At 44.7% G+C, this 18,510-nt stretch overlaps 1 protein-coding gene across 1 annotated transcript in view; it reads right to left on the bottom strand.

The window, feature by feature from the left end:
- Positions 1-17,121, bottom strand: part of RNF10 (ring finger protein 10) — a 34,136-nt gene extending 17,015 nt beyond the window's left edge. Inside the window, exons 1-2 of the mRNA XM_075534698.1 lie at positions 16,820-17,121; positions 5,196-5,392 (exon numbers count right to left, since the gene is read on the bottom strand). Of these exons, the coding sequence (XP_075390813.1) occupies positions 5,196-5,392; positions 16,820-16,976 (354 nt within the window). The 5' untranslated portion in view covers positions 16,977-17,121. The remainder of the gene's footprint in view (positions 1-5,195; positions 5,393-16,819) is intronic.
- Between the last annotated feature and the right edge of the window lie 1,389 nt (positions 17,122-18,510).

The raw sequence follows: 18,510 nt of genomic DNA on the forward strand, positions 1-18,510 counted from the left end.
CAGTGATTAAAAAAAAAACCCAGCAACAAATGACATTCATATTTGAAATACCACTGCCCACAACCATGGAAGAGAAATCGTGCCAGCGTCTAAGTATTTCAGTCCTCTTAGCAGTCTCAATATGGCCAAGAGCTTTTAGTACCGAAGGAAGAAGACCAAGCTGTACTGAAGGTTTTAGCCCAAAACAAGGCTCCAGGAATGAATGACACCAATCAAAATGTTTCAACAAATCGATACAGAGCCGAAGCACTCATTCATCCAAGAAATCTGGAAGGCAAATACTTGACCAACTATTTGGAAGAGATCCTTATCTGTACCCACTTCAAAGAACGATAACCCAAGAGAGCAAGAAAATTACCGACTATGATTAATATCACATGTAAATAAAATTTTACTGAAGATCATTAAAAAACTGTTGCACCAGTACATTAACAGTGACCCGCAAGGAGCTGAAGCTTGCAGGAATTCAAGAAGAGGTGGAACAAGAGCTGAGAGCTGCCACTGCTGATGTCACATGGGTTTTGGCTGAAAGCAAAGAATGCCAGACAGATGTTTGCCGGTGTTTTATCAACTATGCAAAGGCATTTGACTACATACATACAGCATAACAAACTAGGAAAGCTTGGAGAAGAATGGGAATTCCAGATCAAGGGGCAGCTGTGTGAACAGAGCAAGGGAAAACCACGTGATTTCAAATAGGGAACGCTGTGCCCCAGGGCTATAGCCTTATTCAGCTTGTCTGCGCTGTGTAAAGAATCCAAGAAGCCCGAAGATGTGATGGACAGGGCACTGGAACTGGAGGAAGACTTGTTAACCTGAGACATGCGGGTGACACAACCTGCTTGCCAAAAGTGAAGAGGACTTGAAGGTTTTACTTCTGAAGATCCCAAACTTTACTTTAAAAAAAAAATCATTTTATTGGGAGCTCGTATAACCCTTATCACAATCCATACATGCACCTATTGTGTCAAGCACATCTGGACATTCGTTGCCCTCATCATTCACAACATTTGCTCGCCACTTAAACTCCCTCCCTTCTCCCCCCTCCGTCATGAACCTTTGATAATTTAAAAATTATTATTTTGTCATATCTTACACTGTCTGACATCTCCCTTCACCCACTTTTCTGTTGTCTATCCCCCAAGGAGGCGGTTATATGTAGATCCTTGTAATCGGTTCTCCCTTCCTACCCCACGCCCCCTCCACCTTCCCGGTATCGCCACTCTCAGCACAGGTCCTGAAGGGATCATCTGTCCTGGATTCCCTGTGTTTCCGGTTCCTATCTGTAGCAGTGTACATGCTCTGGTCTAGCTGGATTTGTTAGGTGAAATTGGGATCATGACAGTAGAGCGGGTGGGAGGGTAAGGTAGGAGGGAGAAGCATTTAAGAACTAGAGGAAAGTTGTGTGTTTCATTGTCGCTACACTGCACCCTGACTGGCTCATCTCCTCCCCACGACCCTTCTGTAAAGGGATGTCCCGTTACCTACAAATGGGCTTTGGGTCCCCAATCTGCAAATACTTTTCTCTTTAATATGGATTACATCTCACCATAAAGACAACAAAAATCTTCATAACTGGACCAATGAATAAGATCACGATACAGAAAAACATTGAAGCTGCCAAACATCTCATTTTGCTGAAGTCCACAGTCAATGCCCATGACAGCAGCCGTCAAGGAATCAAACCATGTATCACTGCACCAGATCTCTTTAACGTGCCAAAGAGCAAAAAGGTCACTTTCAGAACACAGATGCCCTGGATGCAAGTCACCGTAGTTACAGTTGCTACATAAGTATGTGTCAGTTGGGCAAGGCAGTGCATAAGGAAGATCCAAGATGAACCAATGCTTTTGAATCGTGGCGTTAGTGATGAAAATATATCATGTAAACATATAAGAATGAACACATCTGTGCTGAAAGTATATGCAGAATGCTCTTCAGAGAGGCGTGGTCAGGAGGGACCCGTTCCCGGAGAAAGCAACCAGTTCCTAGAGGAAACATGGGGTCAGCGAAAAAGAGGAATACCTTCTAGGAGGTGGACTGTCCCTGTGACTGCAACCATGGGGTCAAACAAAGCAAGAGCTGTGAGGGGGGCCCGGAGCAGGCAGTGTCTCATTCTGTTGTGCAGTCAGGGCCCCTGGGAGTCGGAGCCAACAGAGAGCTCGAGCAACATCGCCAAGCTGGAGTGGCACGATGCGCGTGCACTTCTTCACCTTCTTTCCTATTTAATGTTATCGGCACTTTAAATGGTTATATCCCATTGCATTCCCTGGGCATACCACTGTAGGACAACAACGGTCTGCAGCTTTTCCACTGGCATAAAATAATGCTTGATAAGCACCTTTCCTTTAAATGTATAGTTACTGGTCAAAAGAAATGCAAATTCAAGACAGGCTGCTGTGGAGATTTTAGGTTAAGTTAAAGTTCTTGTCACATATGTGATGAAGCTAATGGTATGAAAAGGAATGTGGTAAAAGACATTACACATCCTACAAAAATCAACAATAGGAATTCTACGGCTGCACATCTTACTTTCATCTTAAGGTATCTGAGCAATAACCCCACCATGCCGCAAGTCACCACAGAAGCCCAGGCTCCCAGGTCCCTTAGCTAAGAATCTCCTAGAGTCTCAATCTCTTCCTGGCTCAGTAAGTGCCCCAACCAGACAGCCCATCCCTTCATCTTCAAAACCCCCAACTTAGATTAAGAGCTTGTGTTCACTCACCATACTCCGCTACATCCTCAACCTTGTACCTTCTTCACCCAGGTGTGGGGCTCCCCCACTATCTCTGTCCCAGCACAATTCCTCACCACCTACACAACGCGGCCACACTTTCATGGTTTTTCTGCCCCAAACAGGCACCACTAGCCTGATTGATGCACCTAGGCAGCACATGAAGCGTGGCCAATGTCACATAATGAAATAACACTGTAAATAGACCAAGCAAACATTACAACTAATTTCACTCGCTTCTTTTTCACCTTTTTAAATGCGCAAGTTTTTAACGACCCGTGGCTCGGGTTGCATTTCTACCAGACCATGCTGCTCGGTCTAGACGGCTCTTCTTCCAGCGTAATTTGGAGCATTTCCCTCTGCAACCAGCAATTCGCCTTTTCCAGGTCGTTCCCAAGTCCAACAGTTCCTCCTCACTTTCCGCTCACAGCCAGCTGATGCTGACTCACAGTGACACTGTACAGCAGGGTAGCAGCTCTGCCCCTGTGGGTTTCTAAGGCTGTGACTTAGAAGCTGGTAGTTTTGAGCATCAGTATGGGAAGCTACTGTCCTCAGCACCGAATTCTATGCACTTTGAAGGCAGTTTCCATGTCTCTAACCCTTCCTTGAAAAACTTCTGTATGCTTTGATTTACATGTCAAAACAGCAATTTTGTTCCTTTGAAATGTTGAGTTTTGGGAACAAAAAGTCTGAAGGGACAAGATCAAGGCTGTAAGGTGGACAAGGTAAAGTTTCCCAATTTAATTCTTGCAGGACAGCCCTTGCTACCCTAGAAGATGAACAGGTGTATTATTGTGATGGAGGAAAACATTCGATGGAATTTTCCTAAAACTTCCTGCTTATAAGCCCCAATGATTATCCTATGTCCTTCATGAAAATCTATCAAGATAACCTCTTAGAAATTCCAAAAACTAACTGCCATAACCTTGAACTTGGCCTCTTTGTCTTGAATTTCAGGTCACCTTGAAGTCACTGTTTCAATTCGATCTTCTGTTTTAAGTCACCCCACAGAGACTAAGACAAATGCATTACTGAGAGAACTTGACTGCAGCCATCCACCCACCACAGAGACACTGTTGTCCACATGTTTGTGTGACATCTACCCACATATGGGTGAACTGAAGTCCTACGATAGCACTTTCTCCTTACCCTTGTGCACGGTTCACTGAGAAAAGAACAACCACCAGAAAAGAACACTTACTGTCCACCGACCAACACTACCAGCTTCTCCCCTGGTGCCCTGGGTCCCAATGCCTCTCTTACTCAAGGACCCTGTAGCAGCAATTCTCTCCCCTTTCCTTCAATTGTTCTGCTCTCACCGGACCAGTCCTAGCAACAAAAACATGCTGCAATTTCTTCGCCTTTTAAATCCCTTGACCTCACATTCCAAGGAACTGCCTCACTTACTTCTCACTTCCCCTTCAGAGACACTGAAAAGTCTTGCCTCTCTTACGCTCCTTCCCACCTCCCATTCTCCCTGGAATGAATGCCTGCCATGGGAGCAGGCCTCATCACACCACAAGGCGAAAGGCTCATCTCTACATCTCCTTACAGTCTCTCCCTTGGCCTGCAGGACCACCCAACGATCTCACACGAGCTGTGCACTAGCCACACACGGGCTACTCAGAAATTAAACTATACCTAGACCACTCATGGACCACACACTGCCACTTCTGCGGTCTTTTGCTGGTTCCTTAACACCCCAACTCTGAGCTCACTCCTCCAACCTCTCCTCTGTAGTTCCAATAAGCACTTGCTGCCTGGCTTACATAATAGTTTGTTTCATTAAGAAAATAACCTCCTTAACCACCTAAGACAATATCTGGTTCAGTGATGTGGTCCAAATTCCTACGTGATTATTGCCACATAGTAAGTAAGGAGTATATTTGAGCAGAATGGTCCATTGCTGCATGAATGGTTCCATAGAGAGGTCTTTTATGCTAAGACACAGGAGACGTACATTCAAACCAGGCTAACTGATTTAGCCAGTCCCTTAATGATTAAAGTCATTTCCTAGATTCTGTAACCACAAACACTGCCATAAGCATCCTTCTATATTAATCTTTGGAAGCTTAGAGAAACACGTAAGAAACCAAGAGTAAACAAACACTAAAGATCTGAGCATTTTACATTTTTCTAGATTCTAATGGGCAAATATCATTAATTTCATTTTTTATTTCAAAAGTACTTGTTCTTCAAGACTGATAAAAATACAGAACTAGCTGCATACTTGCAATAATCTTTCATAATCCACGACTATCTGATTAGCTTCTTCCACTAGAAAAGTATTTACACCTTCAAGGGAAAGAAAGAGGCAAAGTTCCAAACCAAATTAATTCTCTACTTCAGCCATCTTACTCTGCCACCTCCTGCTCCCCACTCCCCAAGTACCAATAAACCAGAAGTGGGAACCTGACCTTGCGCTCTTACGCGCCACGAAACACATTCTCAAAGGTCGTACCTCATCTCGTCTTCCACCATTAAAAGAAGAGCTAAAGGGTCTGCTGCTGCTGCCGCCCCTTTGAAGAGGCATCTTATTAAAAGTCTTGCTTTTCTGTGAACTGGAGCGACGGGGCTGGTTGCTAAAAGTTTCATTTTTGGGGTAGGAAGGTTCACGTTTACGGTTAAAACGCTTGGATCCATTTGAGTTCTTTCCATCTGAAAGCAAAAAACAAAAAAGGAAGAATTAAGAAATGATCCATACACCTAGCCAATTTTCTTCCACTTCCAGCAAAACAGGCCCTTCCCTACCATTCAGGAAATCTAAGTTTACCCAGTGCATCAACACTTTAGGCAAAATACCACAACGACCAGGTTTTAATTTTTGTTAGTTTGTAACTGATGAAACCTAGGGGTTCTATTACACAGCATAGTGAGTGTTCAGCCCAGAGTCTCTGCGCCCTCCTCCCCCCAGCTTTCTTCACTTATTGCTTATATAAAACTCAGATGAAATGACAGAGGGTAGCCATTACCTAAGTGTATTTAGAGGTAGACAGAAAACATCACTGCCCTGTAAATTACTGCAGCACAGCATCAATTAATACTGCCAGGGCTTGGCTCAGTCAGACCAGGTACAACCAACAGGCATAGAATACAACAGGATTACTGTGATTTCTAGACAACTGAGAAGCTTTAAAACTGACAGGCAAAAAAAATTAAGGCTGATAAGCATTTTAAGTTGACATGTGTTATCTTGTCTTTTTAAAAAAAGTTTCTTCTTCCTGTTGGTAGAGGAGTTAATAGATGGTCACCCCAAGATTGTGGGAAGGGCAGTTGTTGGACCTTGGGTGGGACCCCGGGCTTAGTGGGCGCCCAATGAAAGGAGACCCAGGTCCACCATATACTTAGTACCTCAATGCTCCCCTTGGAATAATGTGACAGATGTAAGTCTGAGAGTCAGGGGTCTTCCCTTGTAAGAAATGATGCAGTAAATTTTCCCTTGCCACCAAGCCCCATGCTCAAGGTCAACAGCTCAATCAATTAAGAAATCAAAGTAATACAAAGTACAAAGTTATCTCAGGGATTGCAGCTTGCATCTGTACTATAGTCAGATAAACTCATATCAACAGCACCTTAAACTCTAATTTATATACATAAATTATTGTTATCAATGCAATCACCTTGTATCTCAAGATGATGGACAATGTTTTTCCTTTCATTTTTTTCTCCCCTTTTTGTTTTCTTTGGTTGTCATTCTTGTTAGTTTTTGTTTTTGTCATAATATGACCACCAAAGTAAACCAGAGTTGTTCATAATCTATGGACCAGGAGATGGATTCTGAGCTCACACTTAATTCTACCCTCAATCCTAAAAGAGTCAGTTCTTATAACTTGGCCCTGCTTGATCTTCGCCTGTAAGAAGAGATCACTGAAGGTAAGGGTGCTACAGCAAAGTGTGGTGAAGAAAGCAGTTGGTGCCCGGCTATCAACTGAAACAGTGTCTGGGGACTTACAAGCTTGTCAGGCATCTAAGGGAGGCATCAACTAAGTCCACATGGAAGAAGCATACATCCTGTGTGATCCAAAGATGACGAAAACAAAATCCAAATATGACAAGGGGAAATTATTTGAGCTTAAATTGTTAACACCCAATTTATAGAAGGCTATGGAGAGCAGTGGGAACCCAAAATCCATGTGCAGAGTATCTAGTCAGATTAAGCCTCTGACATATCCCTCTGACCATAGGCGAGGGACTTGAGCAGCTTAAACACCTGACAGAGCAGTGCACACTTGATTATGGTAGCTCAAACTACGGCATGCCACTTGGCCACTTGTTCCACGACAAAGACGTCTTGTTTCTTGTTTAATATTGTCATACTGTTGGTGGTCTTTTCATTTGTACTCTATATAATTATCTCTATAACATTACTTTCTTCTTTTGCTTTTTATTGTGTTTCCCAGTTTATGAAAAACAGAAGAAATGGATGAGCAGAGACAACAGCCCATGCAAGGGTTTATGGGGTGGGTGGCAGAATGGAGGGGCAATCAAAGAATGCAGGAGGAGGGAAGAAAGCACCAGAATTGATTGTGATGAAGGGTATACTATTTTTAAAAGTGACTTAATAAATTTAAAAAGTGACAACAATGGTAATGTATGATATGTGAATTTTATATCACAAAAATTTTTTTTTTTTAAAAACAACCAAAGAAACAAACAAAAACCCAAAGTTACCATGGGTGAAGGAAGAAGAGTTTTTGCTTAGGGGGGCATTGTGTTAATGTTAATGGTGACGGAATGGTTGCATAACCAAGTATACTCAATGGCACTGACAAATACATCTAGAAGGTGTTGAAATGGAGGTTTTTGTTGTATTTTTCCCCCAAGGTAAAAAAAAAATAATTGCACTAAGAGTACAAGGAAGAAGAACATGTGCTAAACTTGATTGTGGTAAGGATTGTACAACTCTCCTTGACATGACCGAACTACTGATTAATAGGATATGTAGAAGTACCAATGAAATAGTTATAAATAAACTAAAGAAGGAGGTTCACTTCTTAAAACAAACAAAAAATGTTTCTTGCTTTTCTGGTCCAATTAGAAGATATAGGTCCATTTTGTTTTACTCTGAGAAGAATAAATTTAGAGTTGCCAGTATTCAAGAACAGCAATCACTACCTTTTAACCTTCATTTATCTCATTTACCATGTTTTATCTGTCAGTCTGTAGTTAATCAAACATGCAACCACGAAGCACTGATAAGTTCTGGTGACTGGTGTCAAAGTTGGAAGCAAAAAAAGATACTCAGATGGAAAGCATGGCCTTAGTAATAGAAACAAGTCCAGGCACTGCACGGTGGAATTTTGCAAAACCAACAGCTTTTCATTACAAATACCTTTTCTCAACAACATGCATGGCCGCTGTACATGTGGACTGCACAGAAATCAAACTGACTACACATCTGCAGCTAAATATCAGTCATAACAAGGCCAGCAGCTCACTGGGGAAGAGACCATCAATTGCTCATACTCAAGTTGAAATTGAAACAAGAAAATTAAGGCAAGTGCGCAAATACCACAATACAATCTTGAGTGCATTTCACGTGAACTTAGAAACAATCTAGATCTGATGCCTCAGAAGTAGTGCCTGAAGTCCAGACAAGTTGTGAGAGACAAGGAAACAGACAAGTGGTTAAAAAGACCAAATGGAGGTCCAGAACGCAGATACCATTCAAGGTGAAAGAACTTGGGACTTCAAAGGGCAGCTCAAGAAGACAAGATGAGGCGTTATGAAACATTCAGAGAGCTAGTTAGAAACCGAGGATCCACAGATGACACCCTCGCTTGCTGGGAGTGAAGAGGGTCTGAAGAGCTAAGTGATAAAGACCAAAGACTGCAGCCTTCAATATGGTTTATACTGCTACATAGGAGAACAGAAGTCCTCACCACAGGCCAATCAAGACTATCCAGAAAAAAGATTAAAGTTGTCAAGGATGTAATTTTATTTTGATCTACAATCAATGCCACGGCAGGGGTGATTAGGAAATCAAACAAGAGTATTGGGCAAATCTGCTACAAAGTGTTAAAAATCAGGGAGAGCACTTTGAAGACTAAACAATGGTATTACCAAACACCTTATATACATGAGAAAGCTGGAGTGAATAAAGGAAGATGCAGAATTGGTGCACTTTAGAATTTGTTATAAAAGCAAATTTGTGTCCAGCTAGACAAGATAGGCTGGACAAACAATGAGAGACGAAAACAACAGGACCAACGGTCCCGGAGGGACATGAGCGCATGGGAGGTAGGGGAAGGGAGGAGGTGTCGCCCAACACAGGGACAAGGGAACAGCGAGTGATTCAAAACCAGAGGAGGGAGGGGAGGGGAGGACTGGTAGGATGTGATCAAGAGCAAGGTAACTGAGAGGAATTACTGAAACCAGAATGAAGGCTAAACATGGTGATGGGACGGGAGGAAAGCAAAAGGAAATAGAGGAAAGGAGTAGGAGGCAAAGTGCATACAGAGAAGCCTAAATACAGACATGTACATATGTAAATATATTTATGATTATGGGGCAATAGACTTATGTGCATATATTTATAGGTTCAGTAGTAGGGTAGCAGATGGACATTGGGCATCCTCATGCATAATCCCCCAATACAATAGCACCTCGCCCTGCTAAACAGTCATTGCAGGATACCCACCTTCCCTCCCAAACATGATCACTGAAGACAGACGTGTGTATAAGCAAACGTGGTGAAGAAAGCTGATGGTGCCCGGCTATCAAAAAGATATAGCGTCTGGGGTCTTAAAGGCTTGAAGGCAAATAAGCGGCCATCTAGCTCAGAAGCAACAAAGCCCACAGAGAAGAAGCACACGGCCTAAGCGAATACAAGGTGTTGAATGGACCATGTAGCAGACACCAAGGAACAAAAACAATCATTGTGTGATCACCTTCCTCACATAATCGTTGAAGACGAAAGTGTGCATAAGCAAGTGTGGTGAAGAAGGCTGATGGTGCCCGGCTACTGAGAGATATAGCGTCTGGGGACTTAAAGGCTTGAAAGCAAACAAGCGGCCATCTAGCCCAGAAGCAATCAAGCCCACACGGAAGCAGAACACCAACATAGATGATTGTGAAGGGCAGAGGAGACTAGGTCTCCAACAACAAAGGTGGGGTGGTGGTGAGAATCACATCACCGTGAAAGAGGGGGAGTACATGATGGGGACCCAATGCCCATCTGTAGACAGCTGGACATCACTTCCAGAGGGGTAGTGGGGAGATGAGTCACTCAGGGTTCAGTGTAGCAACAATGAAACTAAAAACCTTCCTCTAGTTCCTAAACATTTCCTCCCCTCCCAATTATCATGACCCCAATTCTACCTTGCCTTGCAGACCTGGTTATACCAGAGGATGTACAGCGGTGCAGTAGGGATCTGGAAACACAGGGAATCTAGGACAGACGAACCCCTCAACACCAGCGGTGGGAGTGGCGACATCAGGAGGGAAGGGGGTGTATAAAGGGAGAACCGATCTCGGAGATCTATGTGTAACTCCTCTCTGGGAGATGGGCAATGGGGAGGCGGGTGAGGGGAGACGTCGGGGAGTGTAAGATATGATATAATAATTATTTATAAACTATCAAGGGACCAGGGGTGGGATCGGGGAGGGAGGGGGCCGGGGGCAAAAAAAGGGAAACCGAGCTGATTCCAGGAACCCAAGTGGAAGGTGAATTATGAGAATGACGAGTGCAACGAATGTATAATGGTGCTTTGCTCAATTGATGCATGTACAGATTGTGATAAGAGCCTTATGAGCCCCAATAAAAAGATAAAAAACAAAAACAAATTTGTTAATGACAAAGAATATTAAATATACCATTTACTGTCAGAAGAGCAAACAAATCTGCCTTGGAAGAAACAGATGAAAGGGCGCTTAAAAGCAAAGCTTCGTCTCATGCACGGTAGGCCTGGTATCCCAAGGGACCAGTCCCTGGAGAAAGACACGCGTGGCAGTCTTGGGGCCATCAAGGAGATGGACTGACAATGGGCTCGACACAGCAAGAACTGTATGGATGATGGAAAACCAGGAGTGTTTCATTTGCCCGACACAGGGTCACTGTGATTCAGAGCCATCTCAATGGCTCCTAACAAAGAGCACATTTGACCCAGAATTACAAGCACAGAGATGTTGTCATCTGCTTGCATACCTACGTCTTCAACCTAGGATTAGAAATTGTACTATCTTACCAAATGCTTATGCCAGACTATGTAACCAATTTCTTATTTGTGCTTCTAGTTTTTGTTAGTTTAATATATAGTACTAGTGACCTGTGTCTGTGATTATTTTGTTCTGTAACATTCTCAACATTGATTCCGAAAGTAATGTATGGGCATTTAAACCTTTTACATGTTCCCAAGTTAGTTTTTAGAACTAGTATACCCATTTATTTGTGCCGAGAAAGAGCCTTAAAATGTTTACTTCACATGGCAACAAAAGTACAAATGGGCTTGACACATGGATGGATGGATGGATGGATGGATGGATGATGATGAGTTGTACGAGCCCCCAATTTAAAAAAATGTTCAAAATAGGAAAAAATGTCTACTTCACTACTACTAACATTAAGTTTAATTAACTGTTCAGTTGATGGGTCAGAAGGTTCGATTTAGAGTGGAATTTCTCTAATAGCAAACATCCTTTCTATCTGCAAACCATTTGCTGGTTGTGTACAGCGCCTGTTTGTGCTCCTTGTTCATTTGTTCCTCCTGGCTGGCTCAAATGATCTGCATGGATTTGGGGGGAGGTTTTTTGATCCCAAATTGAATCCTGATCTGAAACTCATAGCATGTGCCAAATGATACAAGCTCAAAATAATCAAATAATACCTATCCGCAAATCAGACACAACTAAGTAACTGAAACTCCCAACACCAAACCCACTGCCATCAAGTCAATTCTGATTCAAAGCAACAGATCAGAAATCTTTATGGGAGTGGATGGCCTCCCCTTTCTCCTTTGAGGAGTGGGTTAGGGCCAGACTTTCCCACAGCCCTGCAATCCTACCAGCCAGCTCTGAATCCCAGCCCCAGGCTATGACTGGCATCTCACCAGAAGTAAGCGTTTAGAACTCCCCTTCTCAGTACTACTCAGCAACAATGAAGCACCTAGCTGACTATAAGTGGTAACAAACTATAAAATTATACAGTCTTATGCAACTGCTGCCTAGTCCCCAGCCCAGGGGATTATTTATAAGATTTAAGCATGTAAAAAGTTGAAATGGCCCCTTTACACAATCATTTTTTGGTAAAAAAGATTTCAAAGAAATGGAAAATAATGGGATACAGAACTGGTTTAACTTTTCCCCTGAAAACTAGCCTTAGCACCAGATCCTTGCTTTACTTTTTCCACTCCACTCCCACCCTCCGGGAGCGGCTGGGAGGTCTAGGAAAAGAATGGGCATGCTCAGCAACACACCCACCTCCATCCCAGGACCCCAGAGGGGCCCTAACTTGCTTTCTGACAGAGAATTCAGCTATGACTCAGCAGGAGCAGCAGCGCTCCTGGTTTGCAGATTTGGCAGTGCAGACGCTTAAAGGGACAGGCTGGCACTCAGCAAGAGGGCTGAGTCCATTTCTTCACTCCTTGCCACACCGGCCCGGAAGCCTTTCACAATGCTGACAGAACTGCTGGCCCCTCTCTGAAAGAGATGACAACCAGCCACTTTACACGCTGGGGACATTAGGGGCTGCAATCAACTACCCAATCCTGTCCTGCTTACCTCAGGGCATGAAGCCCTACCTCTCTCAACCGCTCTTATCTCCAGGCACAGACCATGGGCAGCTCAAGAGCCCAACCCGGTCAGGCCTGGGGCCCAAAGATAAAAGTCTGAATACTATTTTTGAGATGTTTTGTAGACAAGTTGCCAGGGCAGACATGTGAGTGACTCTGCCCTTCTTTCTTGGGCAGGAGATAGCCACATGACCAAGTGAGATGCTCTGCTTTCAATTTGGGGAAGCAGACCCAAAAAAGGCAAATTCCTGGAGAAACGAATTACTAAAGTTTGTAATCTGAGTCAGGCCTTCCAATCCTGGCTATATGCCAAATCACCTGCAGACATTTTAAACAACAATGGGGGCCCAGGACAGACTTACAGAATCAAAGGCCAGCTAGGACTAGGGCTAGGGCAGGTCAGCAGCCCTCTATTTTTAAAAAGATCCTCAAGGGACTGATGCCCAACCAGGCCCCAGGACAACTGCCAAGCGCTACTGTCTGGGCACATTCCAAAGGGGGAAAGACCATTAGTTAAATGGCTCATATCCAAAACTCAAGAAGCCTGGAGGCATGAGGAGACTTAAAAACTTAATCGAATCTCAACTGTTCCCATCATGCTAAATGAAAGGCCTCCACTAGGTAACAGCAGGCAGCTGAGGGGCTTCAGAAAGCCCATGGGAAATGTTACTGAAAGAAAGACCATGAAAGTTTCTTATACTTTTCAAAGGCCCCTCTGATACCTCCATCTCTTTGCCCCATCGCCAAGCTAAGAGTCAGCCGTCTGTCTTCCCGGTTAAATCACCTGGCATCAACATTTCTTCTAGCTCTAACAGGTGGCACAGCCCAGGGGTCAGAATGCCAGCCCAGAAGTTTCTGCTGCTGATTCATGCTGTAATCACAAGCACGTTGCTTACCAGTCATCAAAAGTAGCTGACAAGCACCTCCAGAAGGGTCTGATTTAATAATCAATGTGACTTTACAAGTATCAACTGACAACAAAGTGAATGCGGCTGAAACTAGCTAATTATGAATGAAAGGAAGAGAGCAAATAAACAAGGGCGTGTGTGCCCGAGACTGTTTGCTAAAGGAATTTTCACCAAGTGTTAAAATAAAATGGCCAATGAGTGGTACAAATTTACTTGGGACTCCAATCCTAAGCCAGGGTTTTCTTTTCAAGCTAAGCTAATTCGACCCTCCCTCCTCACAGGGATGTGAGGCTGAAGCAAAAGCTCCTGGTAAATATCCAGCCTTGGGGTGGGGGGCACCTAGTTGCTATGGTTTGAAAGCCAATTACTGATTCACATCATTCGGTCAAGAGTGACACTGGACCCCAGCCATCAAGTGGGGCACTCTTGCAACTGCCATAAGTGGTTTGGATTGAAGACTCCAAGTCCCCTCCATTTCCAATGCCACTAAAAGTCCCAGGTCCATTTGCAGCTCCAAGCATCCTTCAAGGCCGATTACCAATAGCTATCTGGCTTCTGGTACCGGAAGAGAGTCAGGGCAGTGCTTCCTACCAATAACCTCAAATTAAGTGCTTCCTAATACCTGACCTTCCCCTTAACCTCCGCAGCAACACCACCCCCTGGGACAGGGAGATGGGGCAAGAGCTTGAGCCTGAGCCTGAGCCAGGCCCCACTGTTTGGCTCAGACACTGCCCGGCCTCTCTCTTGCCTCTTTTATGGTCTTTGTTCTTTCAAAATGACTTTCCCTACACCCCTAGACCACCTCTCTCCCTCTGGGTTCTATTCACGGGATAGTCACTGTTGACAGCTCTGAGAAGTGCACCTTGACCTCACTGGAAAGAAGCTGTAGGAATATCCCCAAGAGCTGGAATGAATGTCTGTAGCAATGGACTCAGGTAAAGAAGCTGTGGTATGCTATTCAGGCAAGAAAGATCAAGAAAGTACTAGAGCTCAGTTGACCTATTTCCTGAGTACAAATGAAAAGCCAACTTAAGCCAGCCACACGAACAAAGTTAATATACTTGAGTGTATTAACTATGTAGTTAGGGAGTAAATAATTTTTAACAGACATAGCTAGAGAAAACAGATCAAAGGTTTTCATTGTTTGGGGATTTTTCTGTTTTCCTTCCCTCATGTGAGGTGGGAGAAAAGAAAAGGGGTACCAAAGCTAACAGGTGGCCATAGCTACAATGCAGCTCTTGGCTTCTCCCCATCCAAAGAGGGCTGAGAAGGAAAAACAGTACAAACTGAAGATACTTTCAGTAGTCAGAGTGAACTCAGAACTTAATATTTATTCTATGTCTGTCTGTCTGAAATATGACTACTGACAAATATTTGCTTTGACCGAAGGACAAAAGGATTCTGCATTGTTCTCGTGGGTAGATTAAGTTCCACCTTAGCTAGTACATCGAAAACTAGGAACATGTGAGTAAAATCCCTTCATTTTTGTGTCTGTGTTATTTTGTTCAGGGTGTCATACCGTTCACTTGACTGCCTCGGTGAGATAGTTAAGCTATCATTGCAGGCATTAACTGCCTTGATAGCAGCTAACTCGTGAATGTGCATGAATGGCTCAAACAGGAGCCCCAGAACAATTAGTTGAGAATTCATATGGTCGCAGAGCAAGGTTTTTAGCATTTCATCTGGAAAGGGTGTAGAAAAATGTTAGTTATCAACTACACTAGGAAATACATCATTATAAACCAGTTACCAACCACAATGTTAACCAGTTACCAATGCTGGACAAGAGGGCCCCAAAGGGATCAATCTACTTAAAATCCTTGATAAATCTGTGTATGTGCAAGACCCCAGAACTAATCTACACACTACTTTCTGGCATGGCCTGGGCGCCCACACGAATCCCTACATGGACCCTGAAGGGCATTCTTGACACAACTGGTCTCCACTAAAATACACAGCAATCTCTACAGGGTCAGGGGCATACTGGTGCCGCAAGTTTGCTATGCCCACCAGGTAAACTCTGAAAAAGTCAGGCCTACCACTTGTGACCTTAACATTTTTTGACAGAATCAGGGCTGTATTGGGTGACTGGATGTTTCCTCTCTACAGACCCTTAAGCGCCACTGAAAACACCATGTTCTGGCTATGAATAATAACCAAGATTCGTCTGAATCACAAAGATGGCCTTTGAAGTTAGAAAATACCGGATTCCAGACTCAGTCAACTGGTTACCTCACAGCCTCTCAGATTAGTCTTTTTCAGATTATTAGTCTTTGAATCACTTCAACTGGCTGGACAGGTTAGTGCTGAGGATCATATTAAAGGTAAACAAGAGAGAAAAACCTAGCCAAGTCCCTGACATATAGTTAAGTCCTTAAAAAAAAAAAAAAACCAACAACAAAAAAACATAGCTATTATTAAATGGAGCCTTGGTGGTGCTGTGAGTTAAGTATTGGGCTGCTAACATTACCATTGGCCGTTCACACCCACCAGCCACACGGCACGGGAAAGATGAGGCTGTCTGCTCCCAGAAAGCTTTACAATCTTGGACATCCTATATCGGGTCTGGTTTGGTTTGAGGGATCATCGTTATGATTAAAATGTAATATTCAGAGGCATGACTACAAATATGGCAATATCTTCCCAGTTAAAAGGCTGATATTAGAGTCTCACATACAGGCAATCAACATAATGTACCAGGGGGCTTAAAAATAAACAAACATGGAATTAAAAGATAAGGGCATTTATTTTCCGATCAACCTTTTGAAGCCCCCTTACAAATTTAGTTAAGGAGCCCCTGGTGGTAATGTGGGTTAAACTCTGGGCTGCTAAACGCAAATTAGCACACGAGAAAAACATGAAGCTGTCTGCTCCCATAAATGTACCTTCTCGGAAACCCTACATAGGGTAGGGACTTAAGGAACCACCTGGGTGGCCCGCCTTTGCTTTTTTTTGTTATCTCCAAAGTCACATACAAAGCCCTACGTCTTTCATTTTTGTAGCTCTTATCTTTCCCACTATAAAATCCACCTCTACAGGTAAAGGCACTAGGCACACTTGTGGGAGGTAGGAGGGGATGCTGAGTCGTGCTCTCAACCAGAGGCCAGACTGAACACTTAGGGATGTGTCCTCTTCAACGGAGGTGTGGGTCTAGGGCCAGAGGATGCCCGTGGGCCCCACCATGCCGTCTACCCTGGAATTCAAGGTACAATGAGGCGGCCAGATGCGCCAGCCCTCCTGCTGGGAGGCCCAGGCTACCTACAGGCCGGCCTTGCCCTTTTTGCACCTGTGTCCTCATCTGCAAAATAGGGAGACGCGCAGCGCCTACTTCTGCGAGCTGTAAAGAGTGCTGGCGCCACGAATGCAGAGGGCCCCGGGAGGCAGAGAACCTGGGTCCCCCGGGGGTCAAGAGCAGGCTCTGTCCCCATCTGCAGCGCCGCGGCCCTTACCGCTCTTGGGTTTAGACTCGCCAGCCGAGCCCGCCGAGGCGGAGCGGGGCGGCTGCTGCCCTTTGCTGCTGCCCGAGGAGGCGGAGGAGCTGCCGGAGCCGCTGCTCTTGTCCATGTCGGAGGCGGTGGCGGCGGCGCTGGGCGAGCTCTGCGGCATCAACGGGGGCCTCGGGGGCGGCGGCGGTCGGAGCGGAGCGGGCGCGGCGGGGACCCAGGCTCATGGCGTTCGGGGCCGGCGGGGGTCGGCGGCGGCAGCGGTACTCAGCCTTCATGGCGACATTTTTCCTGGTTTCCTTCCTGGGCTTCTCAAACGGGTCGGAGAAGCGGCGGGCGGGGCTGCGGGGCCCAGCGGCGGCGGTGACGGCGCGGGAGGAGAAGGCCGGGGCTCGGAGGTCCGGGCCGGGCCTGGCGGGGCGGAGGCTGCGGGGGACGGGGAGGCGAGTGTGGGCAGGCGGGCCCCGCCGGCCGGCCGGACACGCTCTCCCGCCGCGGGGCAGGGGAGAGGGCTGGTTGTCTTGGTGCCGGGGACCTCGGTCTCCGACACTGCAACCGACACCCGCCTCTAGGCCGAGGCCGAGCAGCTCCGGGAATGGCGACGAGTCGCCAAACAGCATTTCAAAGAACCCGGATGCAGTATATATAGTGCCTGGGTGGGCGTGGAGGGCTCTGGGAAATGTAGTTTTCTGCCTGCATCTGGCTCCCGTGACTTCCTCCCCCACGGAGAGGGCGCGAGGAATGATGGGACTTGTCGTTCCTTCCAAAAACCATTTTAGTCATAGTGCATAAATAATAGTATTTTCTGCTAATGATGATACAGCTTAACATTAGAATACCCGCAGAATTTCTTGTGAACTCGCTTTCTGATCTATGATTTGAATTCTTAATATTAATTTTGTGGCTCTTATTCAGTCTCATATTAGAAATAATATGAGATTTATTTCTCATATTATTCTCATATAATTCTCAATAATTCTCATCAATTATTCTCATTGATGACTATGCCTTATTTAAATATTCTCTTACATGTCGTCCTCATACAATACCTCACTCTATTTTCATCCCTTTACTCCCATAAATTGTGAGTACACCATTCCATCGCCAAAAATCATAGTTATCACCCAGTGCTTACTATCAGCACACATTGTGTTGTGTTGCTTGCATGCATAAATGTCACATTCAATCTCTACAATAACTCAGTTTGAAAGACCAGGCAACAGATTTCGGTCCTGGACCTAGGTTACGTAGTTATTAACTGATGGATGGTCACAACAACCTGTGAGATCCCAGTTCCGCATTTGAGAGGTACGGGCACAGACTTAGAACATCACACTTATACTTTAGAAATCGCATCCATACATACCTAGGAAAATTCTAAACGATTCCTTCTGACCATAGTAATTTGAGAGTCCATAGGATCACATACACACTGTTAAAGGGAGGAACCAATAATGCTTTCCAGTTAGAATCAAGCACAGGAAAAGTTGTGAGGATTGCTCCGCATGAGGCAGTATTTTGTTCTGTTCTACAAGGGGTTGCACAATGGATCAGAACCAACTCGATGGCACCCTTGTTTAGTTAGAAGTCCCATTATGTACCAGGGATTGTACTGGTGCAAGTAATACCAATAGAGGTGAAGTTTGAGGGTTTTGATAAACTCAGAATCTTGACTTAGATGAGCTAGTAAGAAACTA

Source organism: Tenrec ecaudatus, chromosome 16 (genome assembly GCF_050624435.1).
Source record: "Tenrec ecaudatus isolate mTenEca1 chromosome 16, mTenEca1.hap1, whole genome shotgun sequence".
In the NCBI taxonomy this organism is placed as follows: Eukaryota; Metazoa; Chordata; class Mammalia; order Afrosoricida; family Tenrecidae; genus Tenrec; species Tenrec ecaudatus.